The sequence below is a fragment of the Oncorhynchus keta genome, chromosome 28 (genome assembly GCF_023373465.1).
Source record: "Oncorhynchus keta strain PuntledgeMale-10-30-2019 chromosome 28, Oket_V2, whole genome shotgun sequence".
In the NCBI taxonomy this organism is placed as follows: domain Eukaryota; kingdom Metazoa; phylum Chordata; class Actinopteri; order Salmoniformes; family Salmonidae; genus Oncorhynchus; species Oncorhynchus keta.
Window position 1 is genome coordinate 58,999,455 of NC_068448.1, and position 25,364 is coordinate 59,024,818.

The window sequence follows — 25,364 nt, forward strand, 5'->3', positions numbered from 1 at the left end:
ACTCATACATTTGGTTACATTACATACTCATACATTTGATTAAACTACATACTCATACATTTGGTTAAACTACATATTCATACCGTTTTGTTAAACTACACATTCATACCTTTTTGTTAAACTACACATTCATACCTTTTTGTTAAACTACACATTCATACCTTTTTTCTAATCTACACATTCATACCTTTTTGCTAAACTACACATTCATACCTTTTTGTTAAACTACACATTCATACCTTTTTTCTAATCTACACATTCATACCTTTTTGTTAAACTTTTGGTCCATAGACAAGACTTTCATGCAACCTAGCTACTGATCTTTTTTTTAAATGACAGGTTTTTCTTCTTGTTCTTCCCTGGTTTGAAGTCAGACTGTTACATTGTCATTATTTAGCATAGTGAATCATTTTGTATGGATGTTGTTGATATTCTGGTCACCCAGTTGTTTTACCAAACTTCTATTTCATTCCTTTGTCTTTTTATCATGACCTTTTACACTGTAGACAAAATTCAATTTACAGTCTTGGAATAAAAAATAATTATATCAAGATTGCTCACTCCTCCTGTCCATTCACTAACCTACTCTGAATACTAAATATCTTGCTATGTTGCTTGAGTCAAGTTTGCCTGTGTTGAAGGATATGTTGAAAATCATCTCCAAATTGTCCTTCTTCCCTGACATGAGACAGATTGACTGACCTACACTGTAAAAGATGCACAATGTGCAGTAGGGTGACATCACAGTCTGTTGGGGATTCGTTCTGCCGCTGGTTCCTTGACTGACTCTCAGAGTCCTACGGAAGACAGACAAGAAAACAAACAAACAACCATCCATCACAAGAGGGAACAAGCGGCAGAGAGCCATTTATAACAGTCAGTCACCAGAGTAGAGATACATGCTGTAGAACAGAGCATTTCTGAAGCTGTTGTCTGCCTCCCAAACGACACCAAAACCCTTAGGGGATCTGGTCAAAAGTAGTGCACTATATAGGATATAGGCTGCCATTTGTGACACAGCTTTCCTTCATTCTATAGAATCTCCTGGCACACTGATCTGTCTTATCTGTCCCATGTGGGATGTATAAAGTGTCTCGGAGGAGTGCTGATTTATGATCAGTTTAGCCTGTTAGATCATCTTTTAATAACACTACATAGACGTGGAGATCTGATCCTAGATCAGCACTCCTACTCTGAGACATTTGATACATACAGACATCTACAGGTGCACAGAGGCCACTTCTGAGGGGGTTTCTCTCTGTGATTTACAACAGCATTCCCACCTCGGGTTACAAAAAAACACATGGGAAAGGAATTGGTTTGTTAACTTAGTTCTATCGGAAATACTTAAAGTGCTATAGGAGCTCTTATTCGAAGGAACATACCAGAAAAAATATATATGTGATGTGACAAATACAGTCCATTTCATAGAGAAGATAAAACAGTCTCTCAGACGTACTATTACTGTCACCATACAATATCCACAATGAGGAATGATGAGTTTGAAAGACTTCTCTGCATGACTTTGAAGTGCCTCTGTCGTCCTGAATACAATGTCTTCAATTGACAAAATCGCACCCATTCAATCTCTATGCGAACATTCATCCATATGTGAACTTCAAATCTTCAAAGACTTCCCAAGCATATGTGCCGTTTGATCCACTTGATCCACTTTGTGTTGCCATGGAAATTAATTATGTATTGGACCAAATGGATCCTGGGGTTTCTAAAGAACCTGTAGAGTTATTACAAACCTATTAGAACGTACTACATAAAGAAAGACATTCATATTCTGGTCTTGAATCGTGTTCACTTGAAGCAATTCTAAATATAACAAAGTCCTTGTGATCTTTGTTGCGAGCTGAAAGCACCTGTTTCAATTGAGACTGAAACGTTTTGTAAAGGGTGCTGCTGATAATACTTAATGTTTGACGAGAAAGCCGGAAGAATAGTAGTATTATTACAGTAAAGCAGGATGTCATTATGTTTCCATTCACAGTCATTTACATAGACGAGAGAAATTAAAAAGGTACCAATGCGGTCTTAATTTAGAATTGAGATTTTCATATGATAATTACATTCCAATTTTATTTGGAGGTGAAGAATACAGGAGTGGTTGACAGATGGGCAGCTTCTGTTATGCACATGCAACTAGTAAATGATGGTGGCAGCACTTAACTGGCAGTACTGAGCTGACCTGCCAGTTTGTCAGGATGTGTACACTCTGAGTGGAGTGACAGAGAGTCGCCATGGAGCGGTGGAAATACTCACCCAAGGCCATGTTGATCCTTCACCCCACCGCAAGGATTCTTCTCTGGGCATCTGTCTCCCTTTTCCAACCCCACCTCCACCTCTCTGTTCCCTCCTGGATCCGCTGACCTTCCGTCCATGCTGTTGGCTGTCTCCTTTGCTGTCTTTAGCACAGCCAGAGAGCCCAGTATCTGGAAGATGTGTCTGGATCTGGCTGCCCCTGGATACACCAGAACCACAATCACTATTATGCAGAAGGCTGGTGAGACTGTGGCTGTCAACTGATGCCCCAGAGAACTTTCTCACTTTCCAGGAGTGGTGTTCTGGTTGACTGACCCGCACCTGTGCTCCGCTGTCCCCGACGGGCTTCCCAAGCAACCCCCAACCCACCGGTCTAGTTCCAGTTCCAGATGTGGTCGGGCTCACATGGTTCACATAGTTCATCCTAGAGGACATACGTCGGCACAGCTCCAGTATCTCACAGCCAGATGCTCTAATTGTGTTTTGGAGGTTTGGCAGGATTCTGGAAGGGAGCCGAGATGGTTCAGGGTTCTGTGCCACCATCGCCCTACACCGCCATGGCACTGCTAGTTCCTCTGCAGACTGCTCTACACATGAGGCTGGGCCCCAATGGGACCTGGTCAGTGGCAGCAGTCGCTGCTTCAGTCTCTGTTGTTTGGTGTTTGTTTGTTCAGATTGCGGTGAGGAATATTTTTTGCTTTGAGCAACTTTTCTATTCTTCTGAGGTGGAGGATCGTCGACGCCCGTTTGGGAATGCGTCTGAGCACAGTTGGAATTGGACGTGTTAAATCTCTCCCAGCAGGGGTTATTCTTGAGCTGTCTAGGAGATTTCACTGGGAGAGGAACGAGATTGGCAGTGATCTTCTCCTCTATCTCCATCCCATCCCCCACTTCTTCTACTGCATAGGACCGTGGCCCAGTTATCAAATGGGACGACACTACGATATTCCTCACATCCAAACATCTGCAGTTCAGGTTTAACTCTCTTCTAACCCTCTGGCGTCCGTGAAATTCATTCTCATCTGGGGGAGAAAAAAATGACGGGAAAATGTTAATGTTTACAGCTCTAATCTTGTCACACTACTCAGCTGTGGGAGTGTGTTAGACTACAGCACAAGCCCTCGAACCAACGCATTGAAATCAGCTCATTACAAATGCAAAAGTGATAGAAGACAAAGTGAATAATTTTACATGGAGAAAATGGCATCGTTACGGATTTAATGATAAAACAGGATAGGTATGTTTGTTCCCAGCCATACTACAAAGCCTTGACACCAATGTCAGTGATGTTTACCCTCAGCATTTTCGCTGTGTTTAGATCACACACATTCTTTAGGAAACAAATAACATAAAAATAGCATAAGAAAAAAATTCCCTCAAGCAAACAGACCCAAAAGCCAAGAGTGTTACCACCCTTACGGAAAAACCACATGAATTTCACGTGATCTCATGTGAAGTTTGTGTGATTAACATTAAGCTACATGTGAAAACAAGATCTCGTGAAATAAATGTGACATGGGGATGGATGCAAAATTTCACCAACATTTGAACATTTTCGCAGATGAAAGTTTTTCAAATGTGAAACTGCAATGTCACATGTAAATCTGCAATTCACATGTGAGATTTACATGTGAGGTGAAAACATGAAAATATAATAAAATGGTATGGGTGTTTCAAGGTAAGTGGTACGCTGTTCAGCTAAAATAGCGTAAACATCTTTAATCAATATGATTACACTTGACATGATCACTTAGTGCTGACTTTTCAATATGACCCGACCTGGGACTGACAATCTCTGGATTCGGGGGATGCTGATCTTTTTCCTGCACCACAAACTCCGTAGCATTCTCAGGAGTCATCTACAGATTCATTACCTATACTACATCTCTAAGCAAAAGAGTGCCATCTCCACTGCTATTTGACTAATCAGTTAATCTCACTATTCTCTCATCATTGATTTCAAGCAATTTGAGCGTTTTCTGTATAGTTGTCTATCACTATGATAAAAAACAGCATTTAGTCTTCTTAGGTATGACGCTACAAGCTTGGCACACCTGTATTTGGGGAGTTTCTCCTATTCTTCTCTGCAGATCCTCTCAAGCTGTCAGGTTAGATGGGGGGCGTTGCTGCACAGCTTTTTCAGGTCTCCTGGGATGTTCGATCGGGTTCAAGTCCGGGCTCTGGCTGGGCCACTCAAGGACATTCAGAGACTTACCCCGAAGCCTCTCATGTGTTGTCTTGGCTGTGTGCTCAGTGTCGTTGTCCTGTTGGAAGGTAAACCTTCGCCACAGTCTGAGGTCCTAAGCAGGTTTTCATCAAGGATCTCTGTACCTTGCTCCATTCATACAGTATTTGCCTCGATCCTGACTAGGCTCCCAGTCCCTGCCACTGAAATACATCCCCACAGCATGATGCTGCCACCACCATGCTTCACCGTAGGGATGGTGCCAGGTTTCCTCCAGACGTGATGCTTGGCATTCAGGCCAAAGATGATCCTGTTTCTCACGGTCTGAGAGTCACGTGCCTTTTGGCAAACTCCAAGCGGGCTGTCATGTGCCTTTTACTGAGGAGTGGCTTCCGTCTGGCCACTCTACCATAAAGGCCTGATTGGTGGAGTGCTGCAGAGATGGTTGTCCTTCTGGAAGTTTCTCCCATCTCCACAGAGGAACTCTAGAGCTCTTTCAGAGTGACCATCGGGTTCTTGGTCACTTCCCTGACCAAGGCCCTTCTCCCCCGATTGCTCAGGTTGGCCGGGCAGCCAGCTCTAGGAAGAGCCTTGGTGGTCCCAAACTTCTTCCATTTAAGAATGATGGAGGCCACTGTGTTCTTGAGGGAAGTTCAGAAATGTTTTGGTACCTTCCCCAGATCTGTGCCTTGGCACAATCCTGTCTCAGCGCTCTACGGACAATTCCTTTGACCTCATGGCTTTGTTTTTGCTCTGACATACACTGTCAACTGTGGGACTTTATATAGATAGGTGTGTGCCTTTGGGGTATTGTGTGTAGATTGCTGAGGATTGTTGTGGAGTCAAGGGGTTTGAATTACTTTCTAACGGCACTGTATAGTGTATGCTTGATGCTCTGGGGACATCTTAACGACAAATTTCTGTTTGCCGGGCATCACCTGTGAAATCTCATGTGAAAGAATCCACATGTGAAATATCATCGCATGTGAAGTGTTCCAAAACCACATGGTTTCACATGTGAAAGGTTATTTGATCACAAGAAAATCTCATAACATTTCACATGTGAAATCATGTGTATTCTCCATAAGGGCTTGCAACTTTGATCTAAATAATTTCCCCTAATTATTGCTCTCTTCATTTTTTAAAATCATATTCCATTATAATCCTCATCAGTAGAGAGCAGTGGGTCTTTTCCCATAACCCCCCCCCCTCTGACTGGATCCAGTTACAGATTGAGAGAGACATATTTGAATGGCTGACACAACCTGGTCCTGTTTCCGTCATGATGAATCACTGAGCCTGACTATAATTACAGTGCTCTGTCCACACAGGCCCAAACACTGATCGATGACTTACTCAAGCCAAAGGCTGTCTTCCGGAACAGTAGCCTGGTTGGTCCACCACAGAAGGCTCTGGACAAGACATCTCTTAAAGCTCCCATCCCACCACAGGATAATAAATTAGGAGTGTTTTATAGACAAGGGTGCACTCTATTTAACCCCTCACCTGCTGCAGTGCACTGTTACTGTTAGGATACTATAGGGACAGTACTTTTTGGTACAACGGCGTAATATGGGGACAGTACTTTTAGGTACAAAGGTGTAATATTGGGTCACTACCTTTAGGTACAAAGGTGCAATATTGGGACAGTAATTTACGGTATGGTGTTTCTGAACATGTACAGCCCCAGTTATATTTTTGTATGTTTTTTCTCCCTAACTTTGTGGTATCCAATTGGTAGTAGTTACAGTCTTGTCTCATCGCTGCAACTCCCGGACGGACTCGGGAGAGGCGAAGGTCGAGAGCCATGCGTCCTACGAAACACAACCCAACCAAGCCGCACTGCTTCTTGACACAATGCACATCCAACCCATAAGTCAGCCGCACCAATGTGTCGGAGGAAACACCTGGCGACCTGGTCAGCATGCACTGCACCCGGCCCGACACAGGAGTCGCTAGTGCACGATGAGACAATGATATCCCTGCCTGCCAAACCCTCCCTAACCCGGACAACGCTGGGCCAATTGTGCGCTGCCCCAAGGGCCTCCCCGTCGCGGCCTGCTGCGCCCGGCCCGACACAGGAGTCGCTAGTGCGCGATGAGACAAGGATATCCCTGCCGGCCAAACCCTCCCTAACCCGGACAACGTTGGGCCAATTGTGCGCCACCCCATGGGCCTCCCCATCGCGGCCGGCTGCGACAGAGCCTGGGCTCGAACCCGGAATCGCTGGTGGCACAGCTAGCACTGCGATGCAGTGGTCTAAGACCACTGTGCCACCCGGCGCAAATCTAAGGCCTTAGACCACTGTGCCACCCGGCGCAAATCTAAGGCCTTAGACCACTGTGCCACCCAGGAGGCCCAGCCCCAGTGATATTGGTGTATCTTTTTTTTGTGGCCAACTTTTTATTCAGTTTTGTCATTTTTCGTTTTTAGAGGGGGGTTACATGCACAGAACCAATCAAATAAATACATTCAAAGTTAACCCAAACCCATCCCCCCCCTCAGTCCCCATCCACCCACCCGCATCCTCCCTCCCCACCCGGAAACCATGCTTTTTATCGCAGCAGTGCTGCCTGCCAGCAGTAATCTTCTCTGATTGATTAAGAGATTCATGGGGCTATCATCGTTAAGTAACAAAATAGATGGAAAGCATTGAATATTTAAAGTGGAACTGACAGTGTTCCAGCAACGTGAAATCTTATTAAAATCTGTTCATATACATCCCAGGAAGAATATGACATCTTTTTTATTTTTTTATTAACAAGTGAGCACTTAGATATGGCCATTTTCTGGCACTCATAAATTCATAGAATGTTTGGGAATCACGTAGAGTAAGGCATTTGTGAAAATTCTATAGTAATATAATAATAATATTATATGCCATTTAGCAGACGCTTTTATCCAAAGCGACTTACAGTCATGTGTGCATACATTCTACGTATGGGTGGTCCCGGGAATCGAACCCACTACCCTGGCGTTACAAGCGCCATGCTCTACCAACTGAGCTACAGAAGGACCACAATATATAGCAATATAGAGTGGCCGTGCGATTAGAACATTTATAGACACTGTACTAAATAAAACCTAATAAAAACATCTGTCTTGTCCAGGACCAGAGTTTATGCAGACCGGTTCGCCATAGCCAATCAGAGCTACAGTAGGTCTTTATGCAAATAAACCATTTGCCACACAGGCCTTCCATCGTTCACTTTGAACTGGACTGTGTGTTTACAGGCAGTAGGACCTGCCATCATTCACTTTGAACTGGACTGTGTGTTTACAGGCAGTAGGACCTGCCATCATTCACTTTGAACTGGACTAGGTGTTTACAGGCAGTAGGACCTGCCATCATTCACTTTGAACTGGACTAGGTGTTTACAGGCAAGTAGGACCTGCCATCATTCACTTTGAACTGGACTAGGTGTTTACAGGCAGTAGGACCTACCATCATTCACTTTGAACTGGACTAGGTGTTTACAGGCAGTAGGACCTGCCATCATTCACTTTGAACTGGACTAGGTGTTTACAGGCAGTAGGACCTGCCATCATTCACTTTGAACTGGACTGTGTGTTTACAGGCAGTAGGACCTGCCATCATTCACTTTGAACTGGACTAGGTGTTTACAGGCAGTAGGACCTGCCATCATTCACTTTGAACTGGACTAGGTGTTTACAGGCAGTAGGACCTGCCATCATTCACTTTGAACTGGACTAGGTGTTTACAGGCAGTAGGACCTACCATCATTCACTTTGAACTGGACTAGGTGTTTACAGGCAGTAGGACCTGCCATCATTCACTTTGAACTGGACTAGGTGTTTACAGGCAGTAGGACCTGCCATCATTCACTTTGAACTGGACTGTGTGTTTACAGGCAGTAGGACCTGCCATCATTCACTTTGAACTGGACTGTGTGTTTACAGGCAGTAGGACCTGCCATCATTCACTTTGAACTGGACTAGGTGTTTACAGGCAGTAGGACCTGCCATCATTCACTTTGAACTGGACTAGGTGTTTACAGGCAGTAGGACCTGCCATCATTCACTTTGAACTGGACTAGGTGTTTACAGGCAGTAGGACCTACCATCATTCACTTTGAACTGGACTAGGTGTTTACAGGCAGTAGGACCTGCCATCATTCACTTTGAACTGGACTAGGTGTTTACAGGCGGTAGGACCTGCCATCATTCACTTTGAACTGGACTGTGTGTTTACAGGCAGTAGGACCTGCCATCATTCACTTTGAACTGGACTGTGTGTTTACAGGCAGTAGGACCTGCCATCATTCACTTTGAACTGGACTAGGTGTTTACAGGCAGTAGGACCTACCATCATTCACTTTGAACTGGACTAGGTGTTTACAGGCAGTAGGACCTGCCATCATTCACTTTGAACTGGACTAGGTGTTTACAGGCAATAGGACCTGCCATCATTCACTTTGAACTGGACTAGGTGTTTACAGGCAGTAGGACCTGCCATCATTCACTTTGAACTGGACTAGGTGTTTACAGGCAGTAGGACCTGCCATCATTCACTTTGAACTGGACTAGGTGTTTACAGGCAGTAGGACCTGCCATCATTCACTTTGAACTGGACTAGGTGTTTACAGGCAAGTAGGACCTGCCATCATTCACTTTGAACTGGACTAGGTGTTTACAGGCAGTAGGACCTGCCATCATTCACTTTGAACTGGACTAGGTGTTTACAGGCAATAGGACCTGCCATCATTCACTTTGAACTGGACTAGGTGTTTACAGGCAGTAGGACCTGCCATCATTCACTTTGAACTGGACTAGGTGTTTACAGGCAGTAGGACCTGCCATCATTCACTTTGAACTGGACTAGGTGTTTACAGGCAGTAGGACCTGCCATCATTCACTTTGAACTGGACTAGGTGTTTACAGGCAGTAGGACCTGCCATCATTCACTTTGAACTGGACTAGGTGTTTACAGGCAGCAGCAACAGCGTAACTTTAGATCATCAGAACGCATTCACCAAAAGCCACAAAATACACCTGAATGGATTTCTGCAAATATGTAAATACTACAGGAGTCCTCTTAGATTTGGAAATCTTTACAACTTGTCCAAAACCACATTTTGACAATTGAATGAGAACTTGCCTGCCTGCCGACTCATTTGATCGATGCCAAATACATTTGTTTGACAACTAAGTTGTTCAAGTGTGTCAGAGTGCGCAATAGGTCATTACTAATTCAGAGAATTGTCAGATGTCTGTTCTTAAATTCAGAGCGTTCCGCTCTCTGAGTGTTCAGGTGCACACTGCACTATTGACACTGGACTCTGGCCGAGGAGTAGGGTTGATCCAAACGTTCCTCACAATGTTGGCAGTCAAGCACCCAAGCTAACTGGCTAAAGTTGGCTAGCTTGCTAGCTATTTCCAGTGAGAGAACACCTCACTCTCAAATGAGAGAACACCTCACTCTGACCCTTTTACTCGGCATAGCAGAACTGGTTAGGCTGATTTGATGTTATCTAGAGCGTGGTTGACTAACTGTGCTGCTAGCAACAATTTAATAACTTTTTTTGACAGTCATATTCATATTCATGTTTTTTTGTAAATGCCTCAGTTATATTGCACTCTGGCACACTCAGATGTGTGCTCTGAAATCGGAGTAAGTCCGAGTGAATTTATGAACACAAGAGATATGCTAAATGGATAACAGTCATTTAAGTTCAGCATAGCTAGCAGAGCGATTCACATTTCTTGCTAGCTAAACAAATGACACCTGCATCTCTAGCTGTAGCCACCAAAAAAATATATGAGGGGAAAAGGTAACATGACATCTTCTCAGCAGCTAGCTGGCTAGCTAGCTAACGTCAGGCTACGTGATGTTAGCTTGCTAACTAAATAGCTACATAAATATAGACACTACCCTATTAGCCACATTATGATTGACTTAGGATCATTGCCCTTGTTAGTGTGATTGTATTGTCATTCCCATCATTAGTTACATTTGTCCATTTATGTCCAAAATATTGAGTAATTGACACTGAAACAGTGCATTCCTAATGGGTGGAGGCAGCAAACAATGTACCAGGCCAACTGTGATTTACAGTCTGATAGGAATATTTTTTGAACTAATGTACCAATAAATATATTAGTGAATTATATTAATCATGCATTGAACTGCGTCCATATATTCTGCCAACAATTCTGACTTCATGAAATTTCGTGCCGAATAGAACCTATTTATAAAACCTCTTATAAAGTTGTTTTTTGTTGCATATTTTTTTGACTGATATTATGATTGTCTGTTTGTTTCAAATCTGCAAAGTAGTTAAAACACTGTCTGTTCCACTTTAACATGTATTCAATTCTAAATGAATTTTGTAACTTTGCCTCTGAAGCATTTAATTGCATATGACATGCATTTATCCACATCATATGAAGGAATGTGCCTACCTAATTAGGGGACACAGTGAACAGTTGGGAGTTGGGGCCTTGGTGTTAAATACAGTTTGTGAACAAACGTAAAATGTATACATTTGTGGTTCATATTCTGTTCCAGTTAAAGGGTGGTTCAGAATCAATTAGATCTGTGGACCATACTTTTTGCATGGCTAGCTCTGAATATGAACTCTCCAAAAGTTGTTTATATATTATAGAGCTCCTTTCGGGAGCCCAGATAATTTATTGATAAATCCCATCATTGGATGTTTCGGTAGTTGGGTTTCCCAAGGTAAACTGGCCTAAATGGCTAGCCTAATTGGTAAATATAGAGAAAAACAATAGTTGCCTGCTAATGTGTATGTATCTATCACATCTTGGAATGTTCTAAAGCTATTACTGTATTTGATATCGGCAAAGGTACAGATTACACATTTGGACTATTGGGGGGAGGTGCAAATGGCCAGCCTTCAGATAACAAGGCATTATTGTGACATATTGGAGTATGGGCATGTCCTTTTGATTATCAGTTACATATTCTGAACAAAAATATAAATGCAACATGCAATAATTTCAAAGATTTTACAGAGTTACAGTGAATTAATGAATGAATGAATAAAGGCAAATCACCTCGATTGGACGGTATTCCTCCTGTCTATTTAAAATGTTTGAATCAATTAGGTCCACTATTTCTCTAAATGAATAATACAGCCGTCCACAAAGGTTCATTTGGGAGAGATGTGATTACAGCACAAATGATGCTTTTAGTAAAAATAGGTAAGTATGTCACCTGTGTTCTCACAATCGCCCCCTATCTTTGATGAACACAGATATTCAACTGTTTTCCAAAATGTTGTAGTCCTGTCTCGAGACATAATTACCCAAATTGATCCACACTGGCCAAAGTAGATTAGTTAAAAAGCATTTATCCTCGGATAACTTCCATTAGAAGGTTAATTAGAAACAACAGCTCTCTCGATGCAGAAGAAGCTTTTGATAAACCTAAATTGGTCAAATGTCTGGTCTTTCTTGGAACATATGGAAATTGCTCCAATTTCATTAATATAATTAAAATACTATATGCTAATCCCTCAGCCATCAGTCAATATCTGCTCTGCTCCGTTCAGAATCATTAGCAGTAGACAAGGCGATCCAATTTTGCCTTTGCTATTCTTATTATCCATCGAACCCCTGGCCCATGCAATTTGTCAATCGATGAAAAAAGCACAAATTTCGCAAAAATATACTGATGACTTCATCTCATTATACGCAGAGCGATATTTTTTATATATCTAGACAATGTATCTCAATCGCTCCCAAACCCATTGAAGCTCAGAGATATATTTAGCTTCATCTCAAGTTATGAAATTAATCTAACCAAATCAGCCCTACTGCCTCTCAATACCCCGATGGAGGACTCCATCTCTACTTATGGAATCCCAATTGTTTCCCATTTTAAATATTTGTAAGTAGATATAATTCCCTTTTGAGATAAAACCATTGACAGCAACTTTAACAGAACACTCAAATCAATTCAATCCGTCCTCAGTAGATGGAATAATATTCCAGTTGCTTTGAATGCACAGCGATACCGTGACGAGATCCCGAGGCTCATTGTCGTGCCATTCATCATCGCCATCACCTCATGTTTCAGCATGCAAGGATCTGTACATAATTCCTTTAACTTCTCTAGGGTAGGGGGCAGGATTTGGAATTTTGGATGAAACGCATGCCCAAATTAAACAGCTTTCTACTCAGGCCCAGAAGATAGGATATGCATATAATTAGTAGATGTGGATAGAAAACCCTCTAAAATTTCCAAAACTGTTAAAATAATGTCTGTGAGTATAACATAACTGATTTGGCAGGTGAAAACCTGAGAAAATCAATTCAGGAAGTAGGAATTTTTTGTTTGTAGTTTTCTATTCAATGCCATTACAGTATCCATTGACTTAGGACTCAATTTGCAGTTCCTATGCCTCCCACTAGATTTCATCAGTCTTTAGAAATTGTTTCAGGCTTGTATTCTGAAAAATGTGGGAGTAAGAGCAGTCTGAATGAGTGGACCCTGCCGTGTCACAGAGCTTTTTCATGCACGCGACCAGAGAGAGTGCCTTTCTTGTTTACCTTTTATATTGACGTATTGGCGTTACTGTCCGGTTTAAATATTATAGATTATTTAGGCTAAAAACAACCTGAGGATTGAATATAAACATTGTTTGACATGTTTCTATGAACTTTACGGATACAATTTGGATTTTTTTGTCTGCCCGTTGTGACTGCGTTTGAGCCTGTGGATTACTGAAGAAAATGCGCAAACATGTCTTCTGAGTGCCACCATATGAAGATCATCAAAGGTAAGGGATTAATTTTATCTCTATTTCTGACTTGTGTAACTCTTCTACTTGGCTGGTTACTGTTTGTAATGATTTGTCTGCTGGGCTATGTTCCTCAAATAATCGTAAGGTATGCTTTCACCGTAAAGCATTTTTGAAATCTGACACCGTGGTTGGATTCACAAGAAGTTAATCTTTAAACCAATGTAAAATAGTTGTATATTTTCTCAATTATTGTAATGAGTATTTCTGTATTTGAATTTGGCGCTCTGCAATCTCACTGGATGTTGGCCAACCCTAGAGAGGTTTTTAAGATGAAAATCTCTCAGTTCTTCCATGGCCTGCATACTCACCAGACATGTCACCGATTGAGCATGTTTGGGATGCTCTGGATTGACGTGTACGACAGCATGCTCCAGTTTCAGCCAATATCCAGCAACTTCACACAGCCATTGAAGAGGATTGGGACAACATTACACAGGTCAAAATCAACAGTCTGATCAACTCTATCTTAAGGAGATGTATCGCACTGCATGAGGCAAATCGTGGTCACACCACTTACTGACTGGTTTTCTGATCCACACCCCTACCCTTTTTAAGGTATCTGTGACGAAAGAATAGGGCCTAAGGAATTTATTTAAATTGACTGATTTCTTTATATGAACTGTAACTCAGTAAACTATTTGAAATTGTTGGATGTTGCATTTATACTTTTGTTCAGTATAGTTGGTTAGCTTTAGCTACCTGCAGATTCATGCACAGTGCATGGTAGTATGAGTTGTTGCTAGCTAAAGACTCCACTATGAAAGTAACTATTTCAATATACCATGTATACCTTCTGCATCCTGTGCATGTGACCAATAAACATAGATTTAATTTTATGTAGTGTGTGTTTACCAGAGACAGTAATGTGAAGAACAACATGACCTGCACCAAAGTCAGATTAGGATATAGACCAAGGACTAGATGAAGTTATTTTTGCTACTACTTTTTGCTACTACTACAATTTTTAGTCTTGAAATCTGTTTGCTACACTACCGTATTCACTCTGTTTAGCACATGGCCTCACATGTGAATTCTTAAAGAGATGGGTGGGGCTAAGGCTTAAGAAGGTGTGATCGATGCTGAATGCGTGTAGGCAAAGAGCTCTCCAGTAGGTGTACCAGAACATTCATGGGCCATTTTCTCAAAAGTGGGGTTACAAGTTTTATCAACTTTCAAAGCAGAATAACTTTCCCATTGTTCCTCAACTACAGTGTATGATATACCATTTTCTAGCTCTCGTGTCTCTACTTTTATCCAATGTACAAAACACCATTTCAAATGTTGCTTCATAGGACTGAATCCATGTGGTGGGTCACAAATATCCTCCTTGTTATTAGCAATGTGGTCTAAATTAAGTTAAACATAAAAATGTAATAAAGGAATTGTGCGGAAGGGGACTAACAATCTATCCTAAACAGTTTAGCCCATAAGGATGCAATGTGCTGTAGCTCTACAAGGAAGCAACCCCAGTCTGTATGGCACTTCAATATGTTGACCATTGTTCATTCATTTAGCGTGGAGTCATCATTGTCTAAATGCCCTGGAACATAGGCAATATAATAATAACTAAGTCCAATCTTCAGCAACAACAATAATAACAGTGTTCCTTTAACCTCATTGAGGGGGTGTCCTCATCATTGTCTGATGCTGAGGGCTGCATCACAGACATAAGCTAGGCTGCGTGATTGTGCGTGGATAGCATACCTACATATTGAGCCAGCCAAATTGGGGTGAGCCTAGATCTGTCGGCTCATCCCTTTGTCTGTTGGGCTTGATGTGCTTATAGAAGAAGTCTTGAACCTCCTTGGCAGTAGAAAACTTGTTTGTTGTATTCTGGAAGGTCAAGATGAGTTTTGCAGGGTGGCTGAAGCAGCATCTCTAATATTGGTATTTATGAATGTTGCTACATGTACAGGCACAGCAATATGGGTGTTTCTGTTCATAATAGCTGCTTCCTGGTTCCATAGTATAATTTATCCCAGCAGGTGAACCAACCCACATTGTAGTTACAGTGTCACCCCCACCCGGACGCGGGCACATACACACACACGCTCGCACACGCACACACTACTGGCTATTGCACTCTCTCCCGCTGTTCATACACAGAGCCACTACAGAGCCATTAAATAAGAGTGCCATAGGGACGTCAGTCAGTCAAAAAACATGCACGCAAACACGCACGAGCATGCGCATACATCCGCGGGCACACACACGAACAAGATACAAAATAAAACCATGGGGACATCTGTCGGCATCTGTTGACTACCTTTATGAGCCATTCATGTTACATTTACTGAACACGATGATGTGTTTTCCTTTTATTCTGGATTTATGGAGCTTTGCCATTACCCAATGTTCAGCTTCGCTTCCAGGAAAGGCAAAGGCTGGAATCAGGATTTTGAGGTTTGTTATGATCTGAGACTGATTGATGGTGACTGAGTGAAAAGGTCTGATTACTTGCCGCTGGGTCCATTATCTGGTTCGGAACCCTCCCAAGCGCTGCACAGAGGATTCTCCTTCTCTCTTTTCATCTTTTCTGAGAAGAGGGATATGGAGAAAGATAAGCAGGAGCCACAATCAAAATGCATTCTGGAAATCCCTGTCAATTAGGCTTCAAAACATCCCAGCAGTTAAGGCTTTTAAGTATGTCACGTGAACAATATAGGGTTTTACACAAGATGATGCTCTTGTAAATAGTGCTATGAAAACATTCTAATGCCTATCAGGAAACACCTCCAGATTAGAACACTCAGACGCTTACTTTCAGAATGTGAGAAAATACTATCTTTATCCCTTGTAAGTCCTTGTATACAGCTCCTCAACAGGCTGTATGAATTTAAACTTGAATGTGAACAGTACATGTATAGCAGGTATGTCAAACTTTCTCCATTGTCCTCACAATGGCCACGGGTGTAGGGTTGTATTGTTGTGTTGGTAACAGCTTCTCTGGTCTAAACCTTGTCTAACTGGCTGACTGCCATTCTCAGGAAGTTAGTTACAAACAGCAAAAAGCTGTTTATAATGCTAAACAGCCAACCAATATTTTTTCCTGGGGTTGTTATGTGTACTAAATGGTTAGAGAAGACCGGCAATCGGCGATGATATCAGATTCTAGAAGGCAGGGTTACCCAGACTCAGTGGGCTTGTCCCAAATGGCACTATAGAGAATAGGGCTCCATTTGGGACGCAACGGCTGTCTAATAGAAGCTCATTGAAGAAGATCAGAGCGACACCAATCACAGTGGAAATACAGCAGGACTTCATCATGTGCCTAGCGGGTCCAGTTGATTATGTCCCATTACGCCAGTCGGAGTCTGGTCTTCTGCCTTCAGGACAAACTCTGTACACTGACCGAGATTTAATATTTGGATCACATTGGAACTTCTGCTATACTTTTCCACGTCAGCACTGAATGAAAAGCACACAAAATGTATTTTATGATTTATTTCGATAGCATGACTAGATGAGATAAATTACTGACTGTTTAGTTCCTCGAAGGGAAATGGTCCATTGCTTCATCATGTTGTATACAGGCATATTTTGACATATTGAAAAAAATCACACCCAGAGACCAAAATAGACAAATAAATAATAAGAAAATAGAAGCTTCTACCTTTCCCCCCCTTTAGGCTGTCCTTTGCCAGAGCCCATCTCTGTCTCTCTGTCATAACATTCTCCTGCTGTCTGCACATTGGAGCGTTCCAGGGATTTGACATGACCACGATGCCTGCCAGCGCCTGCCACCGCCACGCATCAATTTCACACCCACAACTCTAATTACCGCAACACACAACAGAAACCAGGAAGTAAGCCACAGTTACAGTTGGCTTGACGCTCCGAGCCAGAGGGATCAGAGAGAGAGAGAGAGGAGAGGAACTGGTGCAGGTATTTTAATAAGACAACCAAATGAAATGGACCAATACAAGTTCCTTCTGTCTATTTTTTCCCTCTGTTTTCTCTCTATTTTCTCTCTCTCTTTTCCTCCCACCGCCTTCCCCACTCTCCTAAGACTCTTTTTTTTCCACAAACACCACAATAGAGAGCTTCAACATCCATTCAGTAGTGTATGGTAAAGCTATACCTCCCTCTCTCTTTTCACCTCACCACCAGTGAAAGCTCTAAGCTGTTTGAAGTGCTAGATGTAGAGCATCCCTCCTGCACATTCTAATGACTGTGTGAGTGACACTGCGCCAACTGGGCTGTATCACTCTATATGTGTTAACTATCCATCTCTGGAACTGTGCACACACACAAGTAGGTGGCACCTTCATTTGGGAGGACGGGCTTGTGGTAATGGCTGGAGCGGAATAGATGGAATGGTATCAAATACATCAAACACATGATTTGATGCGATTCCATTCTCTCCATTGCAGGCATTATTACTGTATGAGCCATCCTCCCCTCAGCAGCCTACACGGTAGCACACCTGATACTGGTGATGATAGGCACTCCTGTTGCCATTATAGCCCTCTTGTATAAATCAAATGCAAATGTTTTCGCTAGGAGTAACTACGTGACTGTTTTGGGCACAAACTGTCTAAAACAGTGTGTTCCTGTGCTCGTCTCTGCTCTCCCCAAAGCAAAAATGTCAATGTTTGTATTGCGTAAACACAGAAGATGTCTTCTGAGAGGCGTATATGTCAAAAAGATAAAGTATTGTTTATTGAACACCATCTCAGTGAGAAAGCCCTCCAGTCAATGCATTGTTTGATTTATATCAGATTTATTCTTTCGCTAGTTTGTTTTATTACTGATTTCATTGCTGGTTGTTGCACTGGTATATTTATAGCCTATATTTCGTACGGTTGTTATGTGAGCATTAAAATAAGATTTTCAATGCGTCCATTAAACTTGGCAAAGAAACTTGAACACATCCATCCCTCAGATAGTCATTAGCAGTCTACATTTGTGTCCCAAATGGCAGCTGATTCTCTTTATAGTTCCCTATATTTAACCAGATCCCTACAGGCCCTGGTAAAAAAAAAAGTAGGGCACTATAAAAGGAATAGGTTGCCATTACGGATGCATACTAAAAGAGCTAAACCTCTCCAATCATTCATCAGCTTCCTGTGTCTCCATCTGGATTAATGTTGAATCAGATAGCGAATGGAAGAAGACTCCCCCTGCACCCCTCTTTGACCCGGCAGTGGGGCAGGCAGGCGGGCATCTTGGAAAGCCCTGCCATACTGCCATGCAGTATTCATACCCACATGGCAGGGCCAGCGTTCACTACAGCATAGCCAGAGAAAGAAATCTGGTGCGTGTCCTAAATAGCACACGATCCCCTATGGAGCACAATGGGTCCTGGTGAAAAGGATTGCACGAAATACAGAATAGTTTGCCATTTCAGGTGCAGGTTTTCCGTTGAGGTGGTAAATGTGTCTTCACCTCACTATTAGTTATTCAGAACGGCTTGATCAAAAGGAATCAGTTGGAACTGCGGAGGTAAAGGAGTCCATGAGAAACAAACAAACATGGTCCATAGTTTAAACTTGATTAACACACACACACACACACACACACACAATATAATATTATATTCTAATGGGATGCTTTGGAACACTGTATTGATGCCTGTTCTGATGTGTCCCAAACAGCACCATATTCCCTTTATAGTTCATGACTTTTGACCAGAGCCCTGAGCCCTGTCAGAGCCCTGTCAGAAGTAGTGCACAATATAGGGAATAGGGTGCCATTTGGGAAGAACCTCTGATTATAGCTCTTGGTTTAACAAGCATGTGCTTTCCTTTCCTCTCGTTGCTCGTTCTATATTCAATAAAGTGCAGATAAAGGGCCTAATTTCAGGGCACTGTTTTATTTTAAGGGTTCTTTAATGTTGAATGTGATTAGGCCTTTAGAGTGGATAACCTAGTTAAGCAAGGAGCATGCATCTCTACTCAACTGTCCATTCTCACACAAGTACAGCATGAAAATCCCCATCAAGCTGACAAAGCAAAACAAAATGTATGCCACAAGTATAACTATTTTCGATTACAAGTTGCACCATGACATTTATAGTAGAGCGATTCTGGTTTGATGTAACGAGACACTGGTGTGAAAATGGATTATATTTCATGATCAATGGAAAAGATAGCATTTTTCTGAAGAGTTTAGCATGGTTTCCTTTTCAGACGGTAGTGTTCATCATAAGCTTCGCAGATCGTAATATCTTGAAAAGCACCTACATGAAAAGAACATTGCCATCCAAAGAGAAGTTCTAGAGGCTGCTGCTGCTCGCTGCTAAGACTAACTACAAGCCAATAGCTTAGGCTCCATAAAACACCATGTACTGAGAAAATGCAATGTAGCAATCCATTTATTATGCCAACATCTTAAAAACCCAATTTAAAGCTTTACAAAAAGAGAAAAATGTGTATAGTATAAAATGAAAAAAAATGTGGCACTCTTTAGTTTATTTTCTGTTATCAAAATACCATAGTGAGTCATTGTAAAACAGGTAAACAAGTATGTCATCGTATTGCTGTGAAAATCATGGTGGATCCATCAGTGTACTCAGTATATCTACCCTCAGATCCAGGGCTGTACATACAGAAGCCCTAAGGCAGCGGCTGGCTGATCACGCATATTTAAAGATCTCTCAGATTTATCACAGTCTGTGCTAAAGTGACTTTAAAGTGAAGCTTCATTGGAATGATTAGGGTTAAATTCCAGGAGTCCTCCGGGTTGTGCTGGAAGATGTCTTTGGCTGTGCCCCCTGGGTAGGGGGTGGTAGGCAGAGGGTTGCGTAATAGAGAAGTGCATCGTGGAGGTTAGGGGGTGTTGTCTCCGTCAGTCTCCTCGCTGGGTTCTGTTCTCTGGGAGAGAAGGAAGGTCTCCCACACTGCCAGACACTGGAGGAGAGAACACCCACATCATCAGGTTATGACAGACCGGTAAGTCTCATACACACACAATCACTCATTTGAAACGGCAGGTCTGTGAACTTTCGAGCCAGTCAGTATGTTTCCACACATCAATAAAACCTTCCACTCTGTCATCTAAACTTCCAAAGTAATAGCTGTCTGTTTAATGGTCGCCGTAAGTCAGACACACATGGCATGCCTCGATTCAGCAGCCAATTTCGTTCACAGGCTCCGGCTGCTCCCTGGATTTCGGTCTCATCTATTTGTCACTTGACAAGGTTGTGATTAATGTTCTGACCCAAACAGAGCCAAGCACCCACCCAAACAGCCCTATTTCCTCCATCTCCATCCTCCCCCCATCTAAACATCCCGTTCTCTCACCCTGCCTCCTCTCACCCCAATCTTCCACACCCACCCAACCCTTCACTCCACTCTCCATCCTTCTCTCCTCTTCCAAACTTATCCTCCTGCCACTGTCATGTTGGCTCTCGTGGGTAGCCAGCTGACTGCCATGTCACTAGTGCTTAATCATGATGACACCTTCACCACGGGACACAGACTCAGTCTGACCTTTACCCATCAGCCTCACTTCAGGGCCCAGAGAAGGCAGAGCTAACCAGAGTTTGGACATAGCTGCTTTACACAACAGGTTATACAGGGACAGAGCACAGGGCTAAACAGAGTATGGACAAAACTGGTTTACACAATAGGTTATACAGGGACAGAGCTAACTAGAGAAGCGGGACAGAGTTGCTGTACACTAGGGAACATGGGTTATACAAGGATAGGGACAGAGCAGAGCTGTGCTAAGTACAGAGGGGCGAATAGCGGGGGGGCGGAAAGAGTTACCATAGACTAGACCAAGGGCCACAAGCTTCACAGAACACAGGGAGAGAGCTGCTGTGAGCTACACGGGGTACACAGAGCACACGAGCAGAGGGAAAAAAATGGTGAATAGCAGATTTCTCTGTGACTCAGCAGCTGGCTAGAATACTAAATGGGAGCAGATGCACAGAGCTGATCACAGGAAAGACCAAGACACAGAGGAAAGAGGTGAAACATTGGCTGACAGAAAAAAATAGTTTTTTTTACTTCCACAGCTAACTCCTTGAGGTTGAGTTTATTCAAACTGTTTATACTTAATGATACCACATGTTGTGGGATAAATAAACAGGTTTGACGGGTACTTATCAAGATAAGACTGTGTTTAAGGATTATTGTGGTTGAGGAAAGCAATACATAGCTAGTGCAACTTATCCTTCCTTCCAGACCCTCAAATACAGATAAGACAACAGACTGTTGAATAAAACAGTCAGGGGAAATCGGGCGACAGCTAAATCCATTTAAAAAAGACCCGACTGGGAGAGAAGTACAACCCTGCCGCCAACGCAGCATTCTTCCCAGAGATACAAAGCCCTTTAAGTTCATACCTTGCAGTGGAGCTGTGAGGATAACTGTCTGATTGAAGCAACACTAAAAAGCCTATGGCAGCACAATGGGAGGCAGAGAGAGAGGAACCTCACACCTGAGCACTGTAAAGGACAAGACACCATAATGAGCGGTTGGCCATCCCGTCGCCTCTGACCACAGAACGTCGGCCATCATGTTGAATCGTCACTGTTCGTCGACACCCAGCAGTTGATCCTCCTGTGCATGACCGACGTTCATTATAGTGTCTCGTTTCAGAACTTCTGCCTTCACACATAACGCCCGGTGCATCTTCAGTATGACATGACCAACATGTACAGGTACCCGAACTATAACGAAGTGAATAATTGGATCCAAAATTGAAGGGTATAATCTGTCCTTGGTCCCAGCATGTCTGGACTGACGCAGAGCTCCACAGGGGTGGTAAGTCACCATCCAATCAGGGGTGGCTATCGGTGCATTACCAAGGAGGCAAATGTCAATACACACTCTGCCGCCGAGAGGGGAGTGCCTGTGTGTGTGTGTGTGTGTGTGTGTGTGTGTTTATCTGGTAGAGGAGCTCCATCAGTGCTGGTCCTGACACAGCCTGTGACAGCTCCAGCTGAGGTAATGGGTCCTGTGTAGCAGTGTGACTAGCGCGCTAATTAAGGAGATTGTTAAGGGGGGAAGAGACCGCTAGCCTCGTTAACATCATTAGCTATCCTCCTTTTCTCTCTCTAGGCTCCAGTGGTTTAGCCGGAAGACAGGTAAACTGAAATAAATCAGGCAGCATTATATATGAACACCAGTGGATGCTGTAGCTCAGTTGGTAGAGCATGGCGCTTGTAACGCCAGGGTAGTGGGTTCGATCCCCGGGACCACCCATACGTAGAATGTATGCACACATGGACTGTAAGTCGCTTTGGATAAAAGCGTCTGCTAAATGGCATATAACAAGCAAACATGCACACACACACACACATCGTAGTCACACACACATCTTTAAGCACAAGAGCGGCTGCACTAGTCCAGAAGAAAGTTATGGACTTGAGCTCAGCACAGACTTCCTTCACATCAATATTCAGGTAGTCAGAAGAGTTGAATTGACTGTCAATGCCATGGTAGAGGTGATAAGAACAAGGTAGATAATTGTTGCAAATCTAGAACACCTTGCAAGTAAAACCATGTCCAGTTGAAGAAACCGTAGTTGCTATGGAGTAACCATGGCGTTCCGTTGATGTTGCAACCTGACAGAACGACACACAGTTGCTGTACTGTCTGCAGAGTGGGTACAGTGATGAACAGGCAGATTCTAAATCTAATGCAAATAGAATTCATAGTACACCAACAAAGGACCATTAAGATTAAGAATAGATAGATATCTAAAATATCCCTATATTCCTCTCCGTCAGCATTTATGCAGAGACACGATATCTGTAGGAAATAATAAATCCTGTTTATTGGTATGGAAATTTAAAAAATATACACAGTGGTTACAGTCACAGATATATAACCTCTGGTCTGAGGGGCTTTTCACATTCTAGTAATAATATGTCTATATTACAGTAATTGTGAGACAACTGAACTATGACCTCTGTGTGATCTAGCCCTGGGTATCTCAGTATGGTTACAGTCATGAGAAGATCGAATGTGACAGGTATGGAACAAAGTATGGAAAATGGGTCTATAACCCCCAGGCAAACTGATGAGTCAGACAAGCATGCACCCTGAGATTTATCCAAGCCCATAATTGATGTTAATATTCCATCTCAGGAAGAGCAAACACCTCACTGAGTCCGAGTACAGCCCATTCCCCAGTTTCTCCACCCTTTCCCAGTCCGAACTTCCATTCACCTTACTCCTTTCATCCCCTCCTTCCTTCCCCCAGTTCCTCCATCTAACTCCTCCCTTTATCTACCCCTCTCTGTGTCACGCATCCATCCCTGCTCTCCTATTCTCATTTTCAGTCTCGCCAGTAGGGCCAGGTTATTGCATTGGCAGTATCACAGGGTGAAGAATGCAGTAGGGTGGTGGTGCGAGGTAGATGAGGGAATGCTCTGTGCCCCTCCCAGGCTTACTGCTGCCACCCCCCATACCTCTCATCCTGGATTCTCAGAGTCGAGTGCAGACCTCCTAGACTCTTCTCTTATTAAAGGTCTTACATGAATCATTCACAAAGCCCACGGCACACTCATAATCCAGCCTCCTTCAACACCTGAATAAAATCAACTCAAAGTTTATTGGTCGCGCACACAGTTTAGCAGATGTTATAGCGGGTGCAGCAAAATGCTTATGTTCCTAGCTCCTAAGTATGCAGTAAAAAGTCAAACAAGTACACAAATAATTAACAAGTAAAAACAAGTACAACATTTTTTTTTTTAAATGAAGAAAGTTGGGTAGTTAGTAGTGCCTTTGGAAAGTACTCCTTGAATTTCCAGATTTATGTTTTTGCCTAAACTCAAAATGTAATTGATCTACACACAACACCCCATGATGACAGAAAACGTTTCTACAAATGTTAGCAAATGTATTGAAAAATAAATACAGAAGCCTAATTTACATAAGTATTCACACCCTTGAGTCAATATATTTTAGAATCACCTTCGGCAGTGATTACAGCTGTGAATCTTTCTGGGTAAGTCTTTAAGAGCTTTGCACACCTATATTGTACAATATTTGCACATTATTCTTCTAAAAACTATTCAAACTCAAGTCAATTTGGTTGTTGATTATTACTGGACGGACAATTTCAAGTCTTGCCATAGATTCTCAAGCAGATTTGAGTCAACAAACTAGGCCACTCAGGAACATTCAATGTCCTCTTGGGAAGCATCTCGTGTATATTTGGCCTTGTGTTTAAGGTTATTGTCCTGCTGAAAAGGTGTATATCGCCCAGTGTCTGTTAGAAAGCAGACAACCAGGTTTTCCTCTAGGATATTGCCTGTGCTTAGCTCTATTCTGTTTCTTTTTATCCCCAAACAAGTCCCTAGTCCTAGCCAATGACAAGCATACCCATAACGATGCAGCCACCACCATGCTTGAAAATATGAAGAGTGGTACACAGTAATGTGTTGTGTTAGATTTGCCCTCAAACATATCACTTTTTATTCAGGACATCCAAGTTCATTTCTTTGTTATATGTTTTGCAGTTTTACTTTAGTGCCTTGTTTGTATTTCTTATGAATCCCCAGACTCTTCCTGGGTCCAGCAAAATTAAGGCAGTTTCTAAAATTTTAAAAACATTACAATACATTCACAGACTGTGTGCCTTCAGGCCCCTACTCCACAACTACCACATAGACACAGTACAAAATCCATGTATACGTGTGTATAGTGCGTATGCTATCGTGTGTGTGTCTGTGCATGTGTCTGTGCCTATGTTTGTGTTGCTTCACAGTCCCCACTGTTCCATAATGTTTTTTAATTTTTTAAATCTAATTTTACTGTTTGCATGAGTTACTTGCTGTGGAATAGAGTTCCATGAAGTCATGGCTCTATTTAGTACTGTGTGCCTCCCATAGTCTGTTCTAGACTGTGAAGAGACCTCTTGTGGCATGTCTTGTGGGGTTTGCATGGGTGTCCGAGCTGTGTGCCAGTAGTTCAAAACAGACAGCTCGGTGCATTCAACATGTCAATACCTCTCACAAATACAAGCAATGATGAAGTCAATCTCTCCTCCACTTTGAGCCAGGAGAGATTGACATGAATATTATTATTATTAGCTCTCTGTGTACATTCAAGGGATAACTGTGCTGCCACACTTTAAAATGTTCCTAAAGCCTTTTTTGTGGCATTTGACCACATGCCTGTAGGACCTGCCTTGTTGACAGTGCTGTGAAGAAGGTAGAG

At 42.6% G+C, this 25,364-nt stretch overlaps 2 protein-coding genes across 9 annotated transcripts in view; both read right to left on the minus strand.

Annotated features, from left to right (window-relative positions):
* Positions 1 to 36: 36 nt before the first annotated feature.
* On the minus strand, positions 37 to 19,398 carry LOC118361615 (uncharacterized). Of its 3 annotated transcripts, none has more exons than XR_008083570.1 (5): positions 16,859 to 19,398; positions 15,707 to 15,781; positions 2,272 to 3,293; positions 214 to 797; positions 37 to 161 (listed from the first exon to the last, which is right to left on the minus strand). XR_008083570.1 is itself a non-coding variant. In XM_035741691.2 (4 exons), exons 1-4 carry the CDS (start codon positions 16,959 to 16,961, stop codon positions 621 to 623), a joined length of 1,377 nt encoding a protein of 458 aa, XP_035597584.1. In that variant the 5' UTR covers positions 16,962 to 19,398; the 3' UTR covers positions 54 to 620. The 3 variants fall into 3 exon arrangements, 1 of the variants encoding a protein (XP_035597584.1); XR_008083571.1 differs by having other exon boundaries at positions 54 to 161; positions 266 to 797; XM_035741691.2 differs by having other exon boundaries at positions 54 to 797.
* Positions 19,399 to 19,543: 145 nt separating this feature from the next.
* Positions 19,544 to 25,364, minus strand: part of snx7 (sorting nexin 7) — a 32,159-nt gene continuing 26,338 nt past the window's right edge. For all 6 annotated transcript variants that reach the window (XM_035741690.2, XM_035741687.2, XM_035741685.2 and 3 more), the window contains one exon: positions 19,544 to 20,096. In XM_035741690.2, the coding sequence (XP_035597583.1) occupies positions 20,016 to 20,096 (81 nt within the window). In that variant the 3' untranslated portion in view covers positions 19,544 to 20,015. The remainder of the gene's footprint in view (positions 20,097 to 25,364) is intronic.

What these genes read in the sequence shown, in the direction of transcription:
- LOC118361615 (XM_035741691.2), bottom strand. Translation starts at nt 16,961, where the DNA reads ATGTCAAATCCCTGGAACGCTCCAATGTGCAGACAGCAGGAGAATGTT. An exon ending in ACCAGATAATGGACCCAGCG is followed by an intron (nt 3,294 to 15,706) that starts GCAAGTAATCAG and finishes TTTCTCCCCCAG; the next exon opens with ATGAGAATGAATTTCACGGA. An exon ending in AAGGATCAACATGGCCTTGG is followed by an intron (nt 798 to 2,271) that starts GTGAGTATTTCC and finishes TGTCTTCCGTAG; the next exon opens with GACTCTGAGAGTCAGTCAAG.